The following is a 20,215-nucleotide window of genomic DNA, read 5'->3' on the forward strand; positions in this document are numbered from 1 at the left end:
CTTCCAGCCACTTTGGCCAAACAGTCACCTGGGTCCCTGCTCCTTTCCCCCTTTCCCAGCCCACTGGCTTTGGTTCTGAGGCCGCGCCAGGTACCGACCACTTCCGCAAAGCCAGCGGGATCCTAACGGTACACACCTCCCGTTGCCGCCCGGGGGCGCTGGGGAGCCGAATAGCGTCGGTGTCGCAAAAGTGTCGCGAAGGCGTACTTCCTTGGCGGTTCCAGGCCACCTGTATAAGCGGAGCGTGCTGGGATTTGAAACTAGTATGGAGGCACCAGTGGCCGTGCTTCCCCGGCACTGCGGGGTCTTTATGGAGAAGCGGCTCGCCGGTGACCCGAGCTGCTGAGCTTTCGCCGCCTCGGCCCTCGCGGCACGGCCGCAGGGCCATGCTGGCCTCGCGCTTGGCGCGCGGCTCGTGGGGGGCCCTGCGTGCGGCCGCTTGGGTGCTAGGGGTGCGGTCGGGTAAGGGGCTCTCCCGCGGGGCCTTGCTGCCGCTCGTGCCCTGCTGCCTGAGTTGCCAGGCCGAGCGCTGGTCGCTGCGCCCGGCCGCGCTTGCCCTGCGGCTGCCCAGAGCCGGCCCACGGAGCCACTGCTCAGGCGCGGGCAAAGCGGCCCCTGGGCCTGCGGCAGGAGGGGACACCGCCGCGGAGGCCCCGGGCGGCGGGTGGGTCCCGGCGAGCGCCCCCAGTCCGGTACGTACCGAGCGGGGCGCGAGGGGCGTCGGCTTTCCGGGGTTGGTCCTGGGCGGGAGTGGCGGACGGTGGGCTGTCCCAACGGTTTGGTTTCAGAACTTTTCCACCATTTCCTGAGAAGTATTCGGCCAGGATGAATTTCAGGGGTACCATCGGGGTCGCCTCCAGTTTAGGTTGTCAAGTTAGAAACCTCGTTCTTATCCTTTTCTATCTGCACCCGTTGCCGAAAGCGCCTATGCATATTGCATTGGTTAAAAAAAAAAAAAAGTCTTCGCTAGCCTTATCGAAAGTTTATTTTTAGTTTTCTAAAGCGAATCTCTAAGGTATAGGGCGAGTCTGTGGGAATCTTCAGAAAAGTATACAGTCCCTTTGCTTATGCATGTTTGATTCGCCGTAATTTGACCTGACACATTAGGATGAAGTATAATTAAATAGTTTATTAGGTGTAATTTTAAAAGTACTTTCACCTTAAGTTATAGAGAAAGATTAAAACTGTTAATGGAAATAAATACCTGTCCACTTACCTGTTGAAATACTTCTCAGGCAGAAGACATCAGAGCATGAGTGAGACAGCTTTTGATGTCATGTCAGCAAGGCTGATGCAATTATTACATCTTCAATTGTTAGGTCTTCAGTGGGCCCCTGTACTGCTTTCATCAGTTGTACAGCATGGGTTGAGGTGGCCACATCCTGGCAGGAGTCTCAACTCCACTAATAGCTAAAGCATGTTGGGGTTTGAATGCTGGATGCTTTGAAATTGCCCTGTCCTGGCTGAAGTCCTTCTCAGAACGGCAGTAGTTGGTCGAGTATGCCACAGGTTATCTGGTTGGGTAATCTGAGATTAGCTCTCCTAATATTAACTTTGAAACTTACAAATTTAATAGCTAGAAATTAATGAGGTACTTTATTTTACTGAAATATTTTATGTAGAGCTTAAAAGAACTCTTTAACTGTTCCAATAACTTTCAGTTATTTATTTATACACCAAAGTGGAAGTGGCTTTTTGCAATTTTGTGTTTAATTTTGTCTGATAGGTATCTCTGAGATTATTATTTTGGGGCTCTTCATTGTGATCTTGATTTGCTATCCCATTTTCTCAATCATGAATATTCCCTCTCCCACCCCTTCTGTGAGTTGTTGTACCTTTGAATCAGTATTTGACTTCTCTGTACCACAGTATTGTCAACAGACTTTATCTTTTTTTTCCTTTGGACTCTGACACACTATGATGATTTGCAGGAGTGGAAGATACTGGAGATTGAACCCAGGGGCATTTTACCACTGAGCTACATCCCCAGCTCTTTTAATTTTTTATTTTGAGATGGTCTTGCTAACTTGTGAGGCTGGCCTCCAATTTACAGTCCTGCCTCACCCTCCCAAGTTGCTGAGATTACAGGTGTGCACCATCACTCCTGGTTCTAAAACATTGTAATATTTGAACTTAAATTTGGAATATATTCTTAGAATGTTTTCATGTAATTATAATGTGTCCTATTTTTAATAAAAGATCTCAAAAGTAGAGTTTTTCAAAATCTCAAGTTGATTCTTGTTTAGTGACTGTTCACTGGGAAATATGAAGTTGTTCTGTAGTTTTCAGTTACAGTATTCTGCCACCTGACCCCTCAGTCTCTCTTACTCCTGTGAACTGAGTTGCTTTCTTGCTAGATTCTGTTTATAAACTCAAACTTAGTATTTTTAGAGATGCTTTCTTTAGAGAATGCCTTTTATTACACAGTAGTTCATGGTATTTTGAAAGATGAAAGATTCAGGCAACTTGATTACTAATTAAGAAAAGAGTTAAGTAGGGTTAGTTCTTTAACATCCAATGGGGTGAAACTGTCAGTCTTGATTCAGGAAAGGCATTTTCTTGTTATTTCTGTACCCTGTTGTGCCGAGAGTCTTAGCTCTGTTAGGCTGAGGGTTTTTTTTTTTAAATTGAAATACCTTCTTATAAATCAGATTCTTTTTGGCAAGGAAGGGGGTTGTTCTTTAGAGCAGCTGTCAAAGAGCTCTTTGGTAAATGCCAACTTCTAACAGCTTGGCTCCAAATGAAGTTTCAAGGAATCAAACTTCCCATATGGAACTGTGAAAGCCCTGGGTTTCTACTTGAGGGTGTAACATTGCCATTGCTATTTTGAACATATTTACAAGTGTCTGTCATAGGAAAATAAAGATATCCCTGTCTGTATTTCCTTCCAGCAATTCTCTGACTTAGTGATGAGATTATTGAATTAAGTCTATGTAAGGGAATGAGGGAAGTAGATTGCAATAAATGTTTGAAGTTGCAGTGCCTGGGTTGATAATTTGACTTTTTTCTAATGCTTTCTAGACTTGTCTACTTAATAAGATGATTCAGAAATTTAACTTTTAAAAGCAGTGTTAAATAATAAAGCCTTAACTTACATGATAATACATGTTGTCTCTTCAGTCTTTAGAATGAAAACTCAGTCTATACACACACACACACACACACACTTATATATGAGTACAAAGTTTAAAATTTATGTAGCTTCTTATTCTTAAGTTTATTAAGTGGACTTTTTGATGTATAAGTTTATTTAAAGTGTGAATTTTTATTATTTAAATTTTGTTATCTTTGTGTTTCAGTATGAAAATCCATGGACAATCCCAAATATGTTGTCAATGACAAGAATTGGCTTGGCCCCAATTTTGGGATATTTGATTATTGAAGAAGATTTTAATGTTGCACTAGGAGTTTTTGCTTTAGCTGGGCTAACCGATTTGGTAAGTTGTAAATGCACGGTTTTTTTTGCTCCCTTCCTACATTCCATGCTCTCTACTACTGTCCTGAAATAGCACAGCCTTAGTCAGCTTTTCCTTGGAAGGAAATCCTCAAGATGAATTTGACCTAGTTCTTTATGTAAGGACTTGTCTTTAGCATCTGTGTGGAACATTTTTATATAAGTCTAAGGGGAGGAAGTAAAGGTTTTAGGAAGGAATAACACTTTTTACTATTGGTTTTAAACTTCTTTATAAAAGGAGTACCCTTAAAAATTCCCATGAGCTGAGTGCTTGCTTTAGGATAGAAATAAAGAAGAGAGGTTATGAGATTGTTTTTCTATTTATTGTGATAGAAATTCTCTGATCTGCAACAAGAGTTAGTTTTCCTAATGGAGAAGAAGACAATTGTTATGGCCTAGGGACTAGGATGTGCCCCAAGAGCTTGTAGAGGTCAGAGCTCTTTTCAGCTTTAATGTTAGCATGAGGCTGCAGTTACTCACAAAATTGGTCCTTGATTCTGCTCCATACCCCTCTGAGTACCCTGCAGAAGACCTTACTTTTGGAGGAGGCATTTGGGCATCTTTCCTTCTTCCACTGTCCCTGGAGATGGACAAAAGAGAGAAGAGCTCTTTGACACCAGTATGTCAGTTTGGGGGAGGGTAGATTTATTTGAGTCATCTCAAATTAGAACTGGGGAAATAACCTTATAACCGAAGGCTATATTACTTTTGTGGACTGTCATCATCTATGACATTATTTGTAATTATCACCAACCTTGTTTCATAAAAGATTTGAAGTAACTTATAAAACTACACATGCTATAAAAACAGTTGGGGGCAGTACAGAAAAGGTAGAGGAAAAATTACAAATCAGGACAAAATTAGTGTGTGGATGATAACTTCCTGCACAGGGCTGGTTTGAGGTCCATGTGAGCACCTAAATAGGCAGTAATAATTTGGTGCCTCTTCAAACCAATTTGCTTTTGAAAAGTTTTGCTTGATATTTATTCAGTGAGAATAGAGAGAAACTAATTTATGATAAATAAAAGTGATACAGCATCTTTCTTTGTAATGTCAACTGTTTCTTTTGAGGTTCATAGAAGCAAAATTCTACCTTCTTAGTACTAGTACGTTGGTGTGTAGTATAGAATTAGCTGATGTTTTAAAGGATAAACAAAGGACATTGTTTGCATTGTTATATGGTATTTCCAAATATAGCCTCTCAAATTAGCTCTTTTTTCCCATAGTTTAGCTATTTTTTTGTCACCTCCTTGTCCCATTCTTAGAATCTATCTCCCTTTCTTTTATGCCGCCTTTTATTTCTGAAGCCTAAAGGTCTTCACTCATTAGTGTGATCTCTAATTCTGTCAAAGGTTATTACACTGATAATGAAAATTTTTACATATTAGGACAACAACTTTTTCAGTTATTGGATTCACCATTTTTGTTTGCTAGTTTTTTGTTGTTGTTGTTGTTGTTTTTTGAGGGAATAGTTAGCTGCCACATGAGATTGCAATATTCACTACAAGGAAGAGAGGTTCCATTAATATTTTTCTATGTATATGATGTGCATGGAAACCTGAGTTGACTGATATCATATTTCTCGTTTACTCCATGGAAGTTTTGATGGCTTCAGATTGGCCACAAATCAGATGGCCAGACTTCTGTTTTAGCAGGGGTTTGGCAGGTCTAGATTGAATTGTATATAGGAAATGGACTATAGGAAGGTAAGAATAGAAACTTTCCTACGAAAGAAATAGTGGTAGCTTGGACTGGGATGGGAGTTAGAATTGGAAGTGGATGGGTTTGAGATAATATTTTGAAGATAGTATTAATATGTTGACAAAGTGGATATATGGAGTGAAGGAGGAGTCAAATATGAACACTAGATTGTTACTTTTTAAAAAATTTCCTCTTTTCAACAGCCAGGTGCGTGGAAGTAACATTTTCTAGAATGAGCAACATTTGGGGTTTAGGGAAAAATAGGAAGAATTCTGATGCCTGTCCATGTAGAGGCATCATTTGGAAGTCAAATGTAGTGTGGAGTTGGAGGAAGTCATCATTATAGAAGTGCAGATTTGGGAGCAGTCAGGTACATTTGGTGAAATATCTAGGCTGAGGTAAAAGAAGAGAAATGAGAGGTTAAAGAAATGAGCAACAAGTGGAAGAATAGGGAAGTCAGTGAAGGACACTGAGAAAGGAATATTTGGTGAGAAAGGAGGAAAATTAGTCAGTATTCCAGAGTGAAGAAAGGGCTGCATGTATTGAGGTCAAATAAAAATGCAGAATTCATAGGTGACCTTTGTAAAAGCCATCTCTAGAGGAGTGGGGAGGCCTAGTGGAGTGGGTTGATGACAAATGTGAGATGGTAAGATGTCCTTACAACACACCCAAATGTGAGGTGGTAACATCTAATTATCTTACCACCTCACATTTGGGTGTGTTGTAAGGAAGTTTTGCTTTGCAGTGGGATAGAGAAATAGGGTCAAATATAAGGTAGTTTTAAAGATACATGTACAAAGTGGATTTTTTGTTAGCTGATTAATGTGATGGGAAGGAATTGATTGATGATGCAGGGGAGATAGGAAAGAAAGGAGATAAATCACAGAAGGTGAGGTCTTGGTATACAGATCAGGAAATACAGTGAGGATAAATGGGTGCATCTTGGAGGTGGGAATATGAGGGAGTACTAAAAATGGCTTTTGTTTTTTTTTTTTTTCCCTCAAGGAAAATATAGACATGGATATGGGTTAGAATGAGAGAGTTTAGAAAAAGTGAAGTAGTGTGGAAAGAGAAGGTGAATACCATTGGCAGATATAAGATTGTCAGGTGATGTTGAGTGCCACCAGAGATTTGTGGTCATGAATTTGGAGTGAAACCAAATTTTGCTCCAACTATGTATGTATTTATTTATCTTTGACAGTATTGAGCTGCTTGCCTATAGTCCTGGAATATATGGATGGTTGTTTTGTGGTGGTATCCAGGGAGAATAGAGTTTACAAAGTTGTAGATGTTTACTAAGGAATGGTGATGGTTGACCTTGAAATCTAGTGTGAATCCAAGTAGTGAGAACAAGAAGGTAGAAGTTAAAGAAAGAAAAAGTGGGAGGTTAAGTCTCCTGAGATCAAATAACTAGCTTGCAAGTTGGAGCTTATAAGGTCCCAGCTCCCCATTCTAGAGGCTTTCTGTGAGACAACATTGCCTTTAGTCTGCTTAAGAAGAAAATGGATTGTTTCCATTGAGAAAGTAATAGCTAGTAACTGCTTTTTTTTGTTTTGAGGATTTACTAAGAGCTGAGCACTGAACAAATATTAAATCTCATTATGTGCTGAAGATAACCAAGCCTCTGAGGTAGGTGATATTATCTGTTTGACAGATGAGGAAACTCAGAGGCCAAATAATTTGCCCAGGGTCACACAGTAAGTGGCAGAACCAGGACTTAAGCCAGTTCTATTCTGCTATATAAAGACCACATTTTTAACCACTGAACTATTGCTGACTCCTTTAACTCATGGAATACTTGAGATATGGAAGACTTTTTAATCCTTTAAAATGTACTGTATTTAATTATATCTATTTTATTTTTCTTAGAAATAGGAATAAAAAATTCAAACATTTGTTGAAGGTTGATGTTAAATAAAATAAGTAAAAATTCTAGTAGGAACTGGGATAAACCAGAAAATGTCTGCTTTGGTTAGTATGGGTAGGCAATATTTGGTTTTGTGGCCCCTGCCTGACAGAGGTCTTTGTCTCTCAAGTTAGGCTATAGATCTGGATTTTTATGGTAAATATTGGCAATTAATTACTATTTTTAAAAGCTTTGGCAGATCAAATAAAACCAGGCTTCAGGACCCATTTGACCCACTGGCAACTGGATTTTAGTCTCAGCTTTAAAATGTTTTCAATAATAAGTAATAAAAATAAGTATTTTAAATATCAGCATTATAACTAGGCCAGGTATAGAGGACCAAGCTTTTTTTCAAATACAGGTATTGCAAATACAGACAGAATATAGATTTAACAGTGGGACTGAACAAAATAAATTATAAAATTAAAAATAAGTTGTAAGGAATTGAATCATATTATGGAAAAGTAGACAGAAGATGTTTGGTATCTCACAGGTAGAGAAATTCTCATAAATAAAGGCAGCTGTTTTGGCTGCAGTGAATGTAACCCAGGGCTCAAAAGCTCTGTTAGTCATGCTTTCTGTGAGTTTTGTATGGCTTCCTCTAAATTGGTGTCTGGTTTCATTCCACAAAGAGACACTGTGAAATAGTGAGAAATAAGACCCTTGAAGGGGGGAAAATAGTAATGTAAATCTGAAATTATTTTCAGACCAGTTGTTAATTTAAAAGAATGAGAATACTGTTTGTGGGGGTAAACAAACAGATTTTATTAACATTTTATGAAAGTGTAGTTGTGTTTCTGGTATCTCTTAAACTTCAAGATATCTACTCTGTTCCTATCATGACATTTATAAAAAAAACACTTCTATTTTCAGTTGGATGGATTTATTGCTCGAAACTGGGCCAATCAAAAATCAGCTTTGGGAAGTGCTCTTGATCCACTTGCTGATAAAATACTTATCAGTATCTTATATGTTAGCTTGACCTATGCAGATCTTATTCCAGGTAAGAATGCCATCATGCAAACTTTTAAATAGCATAGGGAAGAATGACTTTGGTCTTAGGATTTCTCTTGAGAGACATTATTTTTGTTCCAAAAATTGATTTTGCAACTTTAAACTGTTTCCTTAATTTTAAACTGTTGAACTGTTTTGCTAATAAAACTGTTTATTTTAGAATTTACATCCTTGTTATACTAATAAAAGCAGTTGTTTTCTTAGTAAGATTGTTTAAAATTTAAATTAAGCAAATATCTCATAGTGCCAATTCATATTATTTAAAAATGTTTTGGTGCTCTAGTATATATTTTTAGTGCTTAACTTTTTAAAAGTAATTTAAGGTTTTCCTAAGCCTCTGATTATCTTTATAAAGTACAGTTTAATCATAATGAGAACTCTGAAATCCTATCTATAAAATTTCACGCTATGATTATTTAGACAGTATTGTGCAATTTTCAAATCACACATATAGTTTGTATATTATCTTAATATTTTTTCTGACATTTTATGAAGTTTTGATTTGTGTTTTTGCATGTTCATTTTCTACTTCAATTGTACTGTTCCCCCCCCCCCCATCCAGATTAAACTGTATTTTTTTCCCCAAGAGTTAGAAATCTAAGAACAGTGGCCCTTTAGTGTCACATCACTATTGATATTTCATGGAAAGAAGTATAGTGGCAGTTCAGTCTAGTGTAGTCTCTTCAAGCTCAAAGTTCTTTTTCTCCTTTTCCTCGGTTTTCTAAATTATCAAACCAAATTAAAAATAACAGATTAATGTTTATATTTATATGCTGCTTTGAAAGTTAGAAGGTATGTATATAATTGGGAGGTTTGAAGAGGGTGCTCTCTCATTCTAATGCATATAAATTTCTAGGGAAAAAAACCTGTAGAGCATTCTGTGGACATTCAAAATTCAGTTGATCTTATTATTTTTTAATTTTTTTAGTGTATTTTCATACCTCTCATTTTTTTTAAGTTACATTGTATTTTGTTATGTTGTTTTATTCAGGTTGGCCATTTCATTTTCCTGTTGAATATTGTTTCCAGGTTTTTGGTATTATGTAATGTTGCTTTGAACTTCCCTTAAGTAATTGGAATGGGTTGCTTCCAAGTTGATGTTCTCTTCACTACCATTCTGTCTGTTTTTCCAGGCTCTCATGTCTTCCTTTTTACCAAGTATCCCCTTTGGTGAAGTTCATCCTTCACTTGTTTTCTATAAAAGGATGTAGTTTGGCAGCAAAACTTCTGGCAGTTTTAGACATTTAAAATATCTTTTGTTTACCCTCTATACTTTATTGGCAGTTGAACTGGGCATAATTTTTCAATTGCAGATCACTTTCATACAGAATTCTGAAGATGTGCTTAAACTTCCAAATTTTATCTTGCTGTAGAGAATTTCATGCCATTCTGATACTTTTTCCATTATATGTGATTGTATTTTATATTAGAAATCTTTAAGGATTTATTTTCCTAGTTGATTTTTTAAAAATAATCGAAATCTTATCATTTTCTTCCTACCTATATGGGTATTCAGTTATCCCAGCACTGTTTGTTCATTAATAAACATGTATTGTCCAAACTCACTGTAATATCCATGTATACCTGGGTCCATTTCTGGGTTTTCTATTTTTTTGTTTGTTTGTTTGTTTCTGTTGATTTGCCTGTCTGCACCGCTACACTTTTCTTGTTGTTTTGCTAAAAGTTCTGATAAGTGATAGAGCAAGTCCTTCTACCTTGGATATTCTTAGACCATTCCATTTGCTTATAAATTTTAGGATTATTTTTCCCAAATCAGTAATTCTATGAGCTGGACGGGGGCAATCTCTTGATTTTGATTAGAATTGCATTGAATCTATAGATCTATTTGGAAGAATTGACTTTTTTTAATGAGAGTAAATCTTTAATCCATTTGGATCTTTAATTTCTATTTGGATCTTTAATGTCTCCGACAGTTTTTTACTGTTCTCCAGAGAGGTAATACATTTGTTGATAGGTTTACTCCTAAGTACTTAGTAGTTCTTGATACTTTTATAAATGGTAGCTTTTAAATTTTTATTTTATAATAATTGCTGTTATGATGAAAGTCAGTTCTATTTCTAATGTTGATTTATGTATAGCAAAACTTAATTAAAATGAATTCTGTTGGACTTTCTACATCTTCTGCTATGTACTGATTAATAACAATATTTTTCCTTTTCGAATCCTTTCACCTTTTCTTTTACTTATTACACCACTCATACAAGGAAAAGGAAAAGTGACATCTGTCTTATGAGACAGATGAATCTCAGAGAAAGCATTTAACATTTCAGTATTGAAGGTTCCTGTAGGGATTTTTAGAGTTCCTTTTTTTCAAGTTAGAAAGTTCATGTCTGTTGGGAGGTTGTTAAGTTTTTTTTTTTTCTTTTTTTTTTTTAAAGAGAGAGAGAGAATTTTTAATATTTATTTTTTAGTTCTCGGCGGACACAACATCTTTGTTGGTATGTGGTGCTGAGGATCGAACCCAGGCCGCACGCACACCAGGCGAGCTCGCTACCGCTTGAGCCACATCCCCAGCCCAGGTGGTTGTTAAGTTTTAATTACAATTGGATATTGAAGATTCTTTGTGTAAATGTGATGAACAGATCATTTTTCCCTTTTAGCTGTTAATGTGGGATCAAGTACATTATTGATTTTCTAGTGTTAAAACAACCTGAAGGGCTGGGGATGTGGCTCAAGCGGTAACACACTCGCCTGGCATGCGCAGGGCACTGGGTTTGATCCTCAGCACCACATAAAAATAAAAAAAAATAAGGATGTTGTGTCCACTGAAAACTAAAAAATAAATATTAAAAAATATTCTCTCTCTCTCTCTCTCTCTCTCTCTCTCTCTCTCTCTCTCAAAAACAAAACAAAAAAAACCTGAAATTGCTGGTTTAAATCCAGTATGACCGTAGTAAATAATAGAGATATTGTTGGATTTAGTCTGCTATAATTTTGTTGAAGATTTCACATACAGATTCATGAAATTGGTCTGGAATTCTTTTCTCCAAATATTCTGGTTAGGTTTAGTATAAAATTTATAACTAACCTCATAAAACAAGCTAGGGAATTTTTGGTTTTGCTTTTGTTTTCTTTCCATTATTGTGAAATGTTTTTGTGAGATTGTACTTATTTTCTAATTTTAAATGTTTCGTATAATTTGTTGAAGCCCGTAAGGCTTAGAGTTTTCTTCAAGGGAGAGTTGAAAGAGGTGATTCGTTTATCTTCAGTTGTTATAGGATTATTCCGTTTTAATAATTCATCTTTTTAATAGTTTATCTTTTGATCATTTTTAAAATTATGTTTTTCCAGAAATTCATCGACTTCATCTATATTATTAAAATTTTATTATAAGCTATTGACGCTTTTCCTCTCCTTTAATGTTTCTCCTGATCCATCTTGCCAGAGACTTGTCTATTTATGAGTTAACCAACTTTGGGTTTTGTCAAACCTCTCTGATACGTTGTTTACTACTTCATTAAACCTTGCTCTTTTTTCTGTTTGTTTTCTCTTTGAGTTTTCTTTGCTGTTCTTTCTCAAAATTCTTTAGATCAGTTAGTTCTCTCTAGTAGAAATAAAGTAGGAACCACATATGTAATTAAAAATTTTCTAGTAGCAATGTTAAAATTAAAAAATAAGAGGAATCAGGTGAAAATAATTTCAGTGAATTATTTTATTTAACCTAGTATATTTTAAACCATGTCATTTCAAGATGATTGATAAGAAATGATTGACTTTTTAAAAAATACTATGCTTTTGAAGTCTGTATTATGTTTTGCATGTATTGTCCCTCTCAGTTCTAACATTTCTGATACTTAATAGCTACACATGGCTATTCTATTAGAGAGTGCAGCTATAGATGGATATGTATGTAACTCACTTCTTTTTACCTTTTCTTTTTTTTTTTTTTTTTTAAGAGAGTGAGAGAATTTTTTTTTAATATTTATTTTTTAGTTTTCGGCAGACACAACATCTTTGTATGTGGTGCTGAGGATCGAACCCGGGCCGCACGCATGCGAGGCGAGCGCGCTACCGCTTGAGCCACATCCCCAGCCCTCTTTTTACCTTTTCTAAAGTTTGCATGTAAGACTTTACATTTCCCCCTAAATACACTTTTGTTGCATCTTGTATATTGATATTAGTGTTTTTATTGTCCATTATAGAATATTTTCCTGTTTCTATTATGATTCTCTCCTCTACCTGTATACTAAGTGTTTTTTAATTCATTGTCAATTTGTGGAGATCTTTCTTGCTTTCTTTTCCAGAGAACATGTTCTGTGATTTCAGTCTTTCAATCTAGTGTATGAATTTGTTAAACATTCCACATGTGCTTCAAGTGAATTTATATTCTGCAGTAATTGGGTCTGATATTCTGTATATATCCATTAGATCAAGTTTTCAATCCTGTTAAGTCTTCTATTTTTTTTTTTTTTTTTTTTTGATACTGGGAATTGAACGCCCTGGGGTGCTTAAACCACTGAGCCACATCCCCAGCCCTTTAAGTTTTATTTTGAAATAAGGTCTCACTAAGTTGCTTAGGGCCTCCGCCTCCTGAGCCGCTGGGATTACAGGTGTGCACCATCATGCCCTGCAGCCTTATTTCTTTATTGATTTTTCTTACTCTTTGTTCTGTTTGTTCTGTTAGTTACTGGGAGAATGGTTAACATTTCCTTATGTGTATCTCGTTTTCTGTTGTTTTTCTTTGCAGTTCTGATTTTGCTTTGTATCCTTTGAAATCATGCTGTTAATATCTTCTTGGTGAATTGAATATTTTAATGGTGACCCACGAGACAATTGCAGGTGGTAAAATGAATTCATAGGTGATAATCCCTGGGTCACACTGCTGGGTTTCAGCCCAGTGCACTGCCCAGCATAGCCTGAATTCCATAGACATGAATTTTAATTTGCATGAGTTTGCTGCATTTTTAAAAGTATGATTGTTGTTAGAGTTTACCAGCTAATGATTGCTATAGAAAAGTTTGTTCTATAGGTTTAAAAAGGCTTCTAAAAATCATGGTTTGCTGTTTTTTTAGCTTGGCTAATATTCCATTACTTGTGAGTAAGCATTTTCTCCTTGGAATAGTGTTGTAATAGAGGACTGGGCCAAGGATCAGCACTTACATCATATCTATGATCAATAGAGCTTGAAAGTTTAAATCTGAGCCAGGTGTGGTAGTGCATACCTATAATCCCAGCAATTTGGGAGACTGAGATAGGAGGATCACAAGTTCAAAGCCAGCCTCAGCAACTTATTGAGGCCTGTGCAACTTAGTGAGACCCTGTCTCAAAATAAAAAAAAAAGGTGGGGGGGCTGGGGATGTGGCTCAATGGTTAAGAGCCTCTGGGTTCAATCCCCAGTGTCTACATTTGTACATACATACATTTGTTTAAATCTGCAATTAGTGAGATTTGTTCAAATGGAAGAGCCAAAGCCAAAGACTGGATAGGACCACAAATACAACGTCATGTGCTTCATAAAAGGGTTATTTGAAACTGTTATGGAAGAGATATATATTACACACACACACACACACACACACACACACGATTCTTTTATATTTCAATAATTGAAACAATTTGAACTGAGTGACTCAGGATTCTTTTCCCTTAAATTTTTTTTTTCTTTCTTAGAAAAGATATAGGGTCATGGTTAAAACTTCCTTTAGTGCAGAAGGATATAAAGTGAAGTGTCTGCCCTCCCATTTCTATTCAACAAAAAGAGTAGGGATGCTTTGGCTCTGGTTATAGGACCATGTTGCAAAATCTGAGGAATACAGCATCTCTGACATGTTCAAAAAGTTTTGGATTTTGGAGCATTTCAAATTTTGGATATTTAGATTGGGGATGTAGCTGATAAAGCCCAAGCAAATATTCCAGAATCTAAAAAACTGAAATCTGAATCACTTCTTGTCCTAAGCACTTTGAATAAAGGATACTCAACCTGGATTAAAAATTAAAAAAAAAAAATAGACAAGTTAAATTCTTTCAGTGCTTGTGTGGGGGGAAAAATAATAGTTGCCTGGGTGGAACGTTCTGGACTAGACTAGAATGAAAATATTTTTTGTTTTTCTACAAGTTGTACAGATAGCAGGTTTTACTCTTCAGATAATAGTTTAAAATGCAGAAGCAAGTAATCAAAGCTCCAGATGAGTTTAAGTCCTCCTGCATCCTTCTTAACTTCATTATCATCTCTTTCCATTTAATTCTAGTGGACATGGCAATTTTTTTTTTTTCATGAATTCACAAAGCTGAGAATTAAAAGATCGGGGGAGGAGGGGCTGAGTAAAGCTGTCACTGATATCTGCAAACTTACAGCTTATAAACATATGAAGGAAAAAACAAAAAGAGGCAAGAGGACTGACATTCTGAAAGGCAGATGGAGACTTTGAAAATCTTGTTTGCATTTCACTTTTGTTAAAAAATGAATCTAAAGATCATCAATGAGTGTTTATCATGAAATTTTTACTTATAGAAAACATCAGCTCATGGTAAAGCTGAATGAGGCTTTATTGTTATTGTCATATTAGTAATTTGCAAAGTTCTTCTTAAAATTATTTTTTATTTAATTTTCAGTTCCACTTACTTATATGATAATTTCAAGAGATGTAATGTTGATTGCTGCTGTTTTTTATGTCAGATATCGAACTCTTCCAACACCGGTGAGTATTTTTCCAAAAATTATTCTTTTAGCATTATTTATGACTTTAGGCAAAAGTCAAGATTCATTGTATTATATGCTGTTTTGCTTTGTGGGAATAATTTGTAGCAGTATTTTTTATTCATTTACCATAGACTTTTAAAAAATTAACTATGCTATTTAGATCACACTAAAATATTTATTTATGGAACTCATGAATGGCCCATTTTAAAAAGGCGCATTTCTGTTTAAGTCCAACTCTTTTTTAATCACTGGTACATGAAATCTTGCACAGCTGGTCCCCATCCTTACTTAACAAACTGTTAAGAGGAATTTCACATGGTCCTAAGCCATATTGTTGTCTTATTTATTAGCCTTTACTATGGATTATTTAGAACTGGTTTCTAAGATCACAGTTGTACAAATATGGGATGATTTGCTTACATACTTAGTCATTGATTATGTAAATATCTGAGCACGTAAGCATAGCATAATAACCTTTTTTGATTACCAGTCCAGTGAAAATAAAACAGTATTTTATTCATTTTGTTTTTTAAGAAAATAGTGATAAGAGAATGTCATTAGTTTATTTACCAAAAGATGTGACTTAGGATTTTATAGGATTTGAGAAATAAATTTGTAATATTTAAAGAATTGATTTTCAAGAGCCTGTGTATGATTTGTAAGGAATGTAGGTGCTCTTATTTAACATAATTAGAAAAATGCATATAAGGGGTTCTCAATCATAGAGCCAGGTGTATGCTAAGTATTCAGTAATTGTTATCTATATATAAAAAATGTTTTAAACTTGAACAATAAATTGAAACTTTGTCTTTTTTTTTGTCCTCTGCCAGCGAACACTAGCTAAGTATTTCAATCCTTGTTATGCTACTGCTAGATTAAAACCAACGTTCATCAGCAAGGTAAGAGACACACAAAATCCTTTTTAAGTTATTCCTTTGTGAATTTTTACATTACAAACCTCAAGACAACTGAAGCTGGATCAAATTAAACACTGAGTAAAGGGCATAGAAAAAGGGGTCAGGTAGACAAGTATAACACAATTCTTTCGTCCTCCAAGCTTTTTGGGTTCTTATATTACATTTTGCCTCATGTTGGTGGTCTGAGTTTAAGCTTAAAGAGTCACTACAAAGTGGAAAGGGATAGGAAAAGAGTTTCATTTTTTTAAAAACTGTTACTCTTAGTTATCCCTTTTGTTTTCCTTCTTTTTCAAGGTAATAACTGTACACCTGTCTTTGCACACAATATTATGAAGCCATATATATACATACACGCACACACACACACACACACTTTTTTTTTTTTTTTTTCTGGTAGCCTTAATTTACTCAAATCTTTCCTGTTTCATCCCTTAGGAAAGATTTATTAGGTTAGGAAAGCTGATCAGCTTCAAGGCAGACGAGCCATTGCTTTTGTTAAAGACTTGTGGGATGGACTTTTACCTACATACATAGGAGCTTTTTTGGCTTTGAGTGACTTGTATTTATGTCAAATATAGCAATTGCAGTGTAGTACTACATAGAAAATGGCTTAGGAGGTGCTGGGACAAATTGCCTCAAAACAATTTGTTCTTTAAGGAGTCTTCCAGATAGAATTTATCATTTATTTTTTAAACGAAATGTAATCCTTATCATTTGGCTATGGAATGACTGCTAGAACTGAAGTGCTTCTCTGCACACATCACCTACTACTTCATAATCACAGACTCTTTCATAAAACACTTCTCATCATAATAAGTGGATGGTGTCTTCAGACTGTTTCTTGTTTTGTTTCCTTTTTCCCCACTGCTATCTTTTAGGGTAGGGCTCTTCTTTCATGGAGATGAGTATATTTCTGTTTTCTAGCCTCATATGATCTGATAGGCAAATTAAAGGAACACTGGATAAGGCAGTGGGGAATCTGGATTACAGGTTTGATTCTTCTGTGACTGCAGGCAAATCATCTAATTCATGTCCTCTCAGTTAGGAAGAGGCAGCTTGATACTCACAGCACTGTTTTAATGGGCAGCTGGTAAAAAGGGAATGAGTTTTACAACATTATATGAATTGTTGTGGAAATTCAAGGTGGTAGTATTTTTCTGATAGTCATTGCCCTCACTATAATAGGCAGCTATGGAGACAGATGGGTGAATGAAGCTGACCCTTTTATGTGTTCTCACTTGTGAATGCCAACTTCTTTGGTACGGATATTGCAGACCATCTTTAAGCCTGCTGAGTGTATGTCATGATGGACTATGCTTGAATCAGAATCAACTCACAATAACTTTTTTTTTTTTTTAAGGTAAACACAGCAGTTCAGTTAATCTTGGTGGCAGCCTCTTTGGCAGCTCCAGTTTTCAATTATGGTGATAGCATTTACCTTCAGATGCTTTGGTAAGCTAACTTTAGCATTGCTTTTGGAGAATGTCAACACAGTAGCTTACTTTGACAATCCTAGAATGACTTTATGTTTAATGGACACCTAACTGGAAGTGGAGACCATATTTTATGATTAATAATCATTTTTAAGAAGCTTACTCTCAAGAATTGGGGAATAAAAGCTAGTTTTCATGAATTAAAAGGAATGAGGGGTACTGCTAATGCATTAGGGTTTGAGCAGAGGAAAGATTTTTTCAGGTAAGAGGAAGAGGGAGGTTAGCTTCAGGGAGTAAGTAGCATTGAGCCACAAGATAAAGGTAGATTTTGTATAGGGCAGCCATCAGGTGGAGGACAGATCCTCAACAAGGTCAGTTTAAGAGAGCAGTAATCAGGGAAAAGGAGTCCAACCTAGGGAAAAGGTATAGTGAGAGGGACCCCTGGAGAAAGGAGTTTGAATCTTATGTTAATTGTTTATTTATATAGTCTTGAAAATTCAAACTTTAGGAGTTCAAAATGTGCCACAAATTTTTGGTCCATTTTTACCAATAATTAAAACTGTCTTGCTTGGTGCAATCTAAGCCAGAAAGTGTTGGTTAATCAGAGAGTTAAACCAAAGAATCTTTTTAAATGATGCATACTCTAATTTTTTAAAATTTTAATCTAAAAAACTTACTCTGGTTCATCTTATGTGTTACGATATAAAATTAAGGCTTTTTCGGGGCTGGGGTAGTTGCTCAGACGTAGAGCGCTCACCTAGCATGCGTGAGGCACTGGGTTCGATCTTCAGCACCACATTAAAAAAAATAATAAAAGATATTGTGTCAACCTATAACTAAAAAATAAATATTAAAAAAAAATGAAGGCTTTTTCTTTGGATATAGGCCTCTCTTGAAAAAAACCATATCCATAATACAGCCTCTCTGATTTCCATATTTTGTTTCTTTCAGGTGATGTAAGAACTTTATGATTGTTGATTTGTCTTTTGTTTTGGGGTTTTTTTTTTTTGTAGTGCTGGGGATTGAACCTGGACCTTGCATATGCTAGGCAAGAGCTCTAGCACTGAGCTACACCCATCCTTACACAAGAACTGCAAAGCAATCTAAGTGTAGGATACATCTAAATGTTTATCATATTTTTCCAGGTTTTTTTTTTCCAGAGCCATCTTATATTTATTTTGAATAGTATTTTTTAAATCAACTTGGCTTTTGATTTTCTGAAGCATCCATTCTAGTTCTCAGTAGCAATTCTTCGAACATTTGTATTTCATTGTTTATATATGAATTTAGAATACCAAACTGACATGAACACAGATCTGGGATCAAACAAAAATGAGTCTTAATGGTTCTACATCACCTGGTGGAAACATAATCAAGTGGGTACCCGGGAAGTAACCTGTTAATTGGCTCGTGTTCCTCATGCCAGGGGCATCCCTCATGTCATCCCAAGGGGAATTTGATTAACCTGGCAGTTCACTTAAGGAAAAGTAAATAAAGAAAGTTGAATTTTATTTAAATGATGCAGATATCCTTGGACTTTTAAAAAACTGTATTAAAAAAAAATAGAATCTAATATTCTAAGCAGCATGGAACAGTGAAAAGAGTACATGGGCTTTTGAGTTGAAACCAAGCCAGGTGCCTGCTTAATTCTGTCATATCCCTGAGCAAGTTCTCTCGTCCTCATTTCTCATCTGTAGGTAGAACTTATTGTGAGAATAAAATAGGAACATGAGACATCTAGAATAATATCTGCCTAAAAATGATAGTTGCTGTCCTGGGGTCATGACTTAGTGGCACAGTGCTTGCCTAGCACACGGGTAAGGTACTGGGTTCAATTTTTGGCACCATATAAAAATAAGTAAAGGTATTGTGCCCATCTACAACTAAAAATATTTTTTAAAAAAATGACAGTTGCTAATATTATCATTAACTTTTAGGGCTTATTAACTAGATTAATTTGTTTGACATTAGTAATTTAAATGAGGTCTTGAAAAAATGCTATATAGATTTTTATAATTTAAAAAAATTATGACAGTCTTTGTTTTTTAAATAGATCTTTTACTGAATTCTTTGATTATCTGGTTATTGTTTTTTAGATTTGATGACTCAATCTTTCTTTCCTTCCATAAAAGGTATTTTACAGCTTTCACCACAGCTGCATCAGCTTACAGTTATTATCATTATGGTCGGAAAACTGTTCAGGTGATAAAAGGCAGATGAGAGTCACCCATCACCATTAGCAAGGAAGCAATACACATCATCCGTGGCAATGCCAGCGAAAATCTACAGGAGTTTCCCTATTTTGGTGTTCAGCTTGTAAAAGGACTTGTCAGAACAAACCATGTCATCAAAATTGAAGTAATGTGCATTGAAAATAAGCTTGATCATGGGCATATGCAGAATTTCCAATGTATTTTTAAGTATAAATAAAACTATAATTTAGAATTTTTAATCTTAGGTTTCTTGAATATAAAGAGATGAATTATTCCAATTATTGTCAGTCCTTTTTTATGTTTTTTAAAAATATAGTTCAGAGCATGGAAACTGAAGTGTTGACACCTGTCTCTACAATCTAAGTTGCTCATGAAGCCATAGGGACTTGCCTGGGATTAAATACATATCTTATATAACTTGGCTATTCATTTTTATGTTTGATTTTTAGATTCATGTATACATTAACAGTTCATGTGGTTATTATTTGGTCATTTAGGGTAGTGAGAATAAAGTTAGCTGTGAATGAAGCAAATTTGTAAAGTGTGGTAAGTTTTAAAAATAAATAAGATCAAATGAAATAGAAGGTATTGAAGCTCATCTCATGTTCAGTAGTCTTCCAGCCTCTCAGGTGCCTAATAGTTCATATATCAGGATAACAAGTAACAAAGATAGTTGAAATATGAGAACTTGTCCATTAGTCTTTCATCTAAAAGCAGTGAATTACATCATGCCTTCCATCTGTGTTTCTAACATTACAATATTTGTATGATATTGGAACCTGTACTCATATATTGTGTAAATAATATGAAACTGTATATTTTTCAAAGATTTTTTAAACTTTGGGAAATCTTCTTTTGTTAAGGTGTTAAAGGAATAAAAGCTGGAAAAAAAATAAAACTATACCTTCAACTTGGG

At 35.7% G+C, this 20,215-nt stretch overlaps 1 protein-coding gene across 2 annotated transcripts; it reads left to right on the forward strand.

Moving 5' to 3' along the window:
- The first annotated feature begins 243 nt into the window (after nucleotides 1-243).
- Nucleotides 244-20,215, forward strand: CRLS1 (cardiolipin synthase 1). Of its 2 annotated transcripts, XM_081288653.1 has the most exons (8): nucleotides 561-692; nucleotides 1,932-2,088; nucleotides 3,300-3,437; nucleotides 7,935-8,064; nucleotides 14,649-14,734; nucleotides 15,567-15,635; nucleotides 17,014-17,105; nucleotides 19,219-20,215. In XM_081288653.1, exons 2-8 carry the CDS (start codon nucleotides 2,014-2,016, stop codon nucleotides 19,304-19,306), a joined length of 678 nt encoding a protein of 225 aa, XP_081144779.1. In that variant the 5' UTR covers nucleotides 561-692; nucleotides 1,932-2,013; the 3' UTR covers nucleotides 19,307-20,215. The 2 variants fall into 2 exon arrangements, with proteins under 2 accessions (XP_081144778.1, XP_081144779.1); XM_081288652.1 differs by lacking the exon at nucleotides 1,932-2,088 and having other exon boundaries at nucleotides 244-692.

The sequence above is a fragment of the Spermophilus citellus genome (genome assembly GCF_964194105.1).
Source record: "Spermophilus citellus genome assembly, chromosome: 4".
Lineage (NCBI taxonomy): Eukaryota > Metazoa > Chordata > Mammalia > Rodentia > Sciuridae > Spermophilus > Spermophilus citellus.

What these genes read in the sequence shown, in the direction of transcription:
- CRLS1 (XM_081288652.1), top strand. Translation starts at nt 387, where the DNA reads ATGCTGGCCTCGCGCTTGGCGCGCGGCTCGTGGGGGGCCCTGCGTGCG. An exon ending in CGGCGAGCGCCCCCAGTCCG is followed by an intron (nt 693 to 3,299) that starts GTACGTACCGAG and finishes TTTGTGTTTCAG; the next exon opens with TATGAAAATCCATGGACAAT. An exon ending in ATCGAACTCTTCCAACACCG is followed by an intron (nt 14,735 to 15,566) that starts GTGAGTATTTTT and finishes GTCCTCTGCCAG; the next exon opens with CGAACACTAGCTAAGTATTT.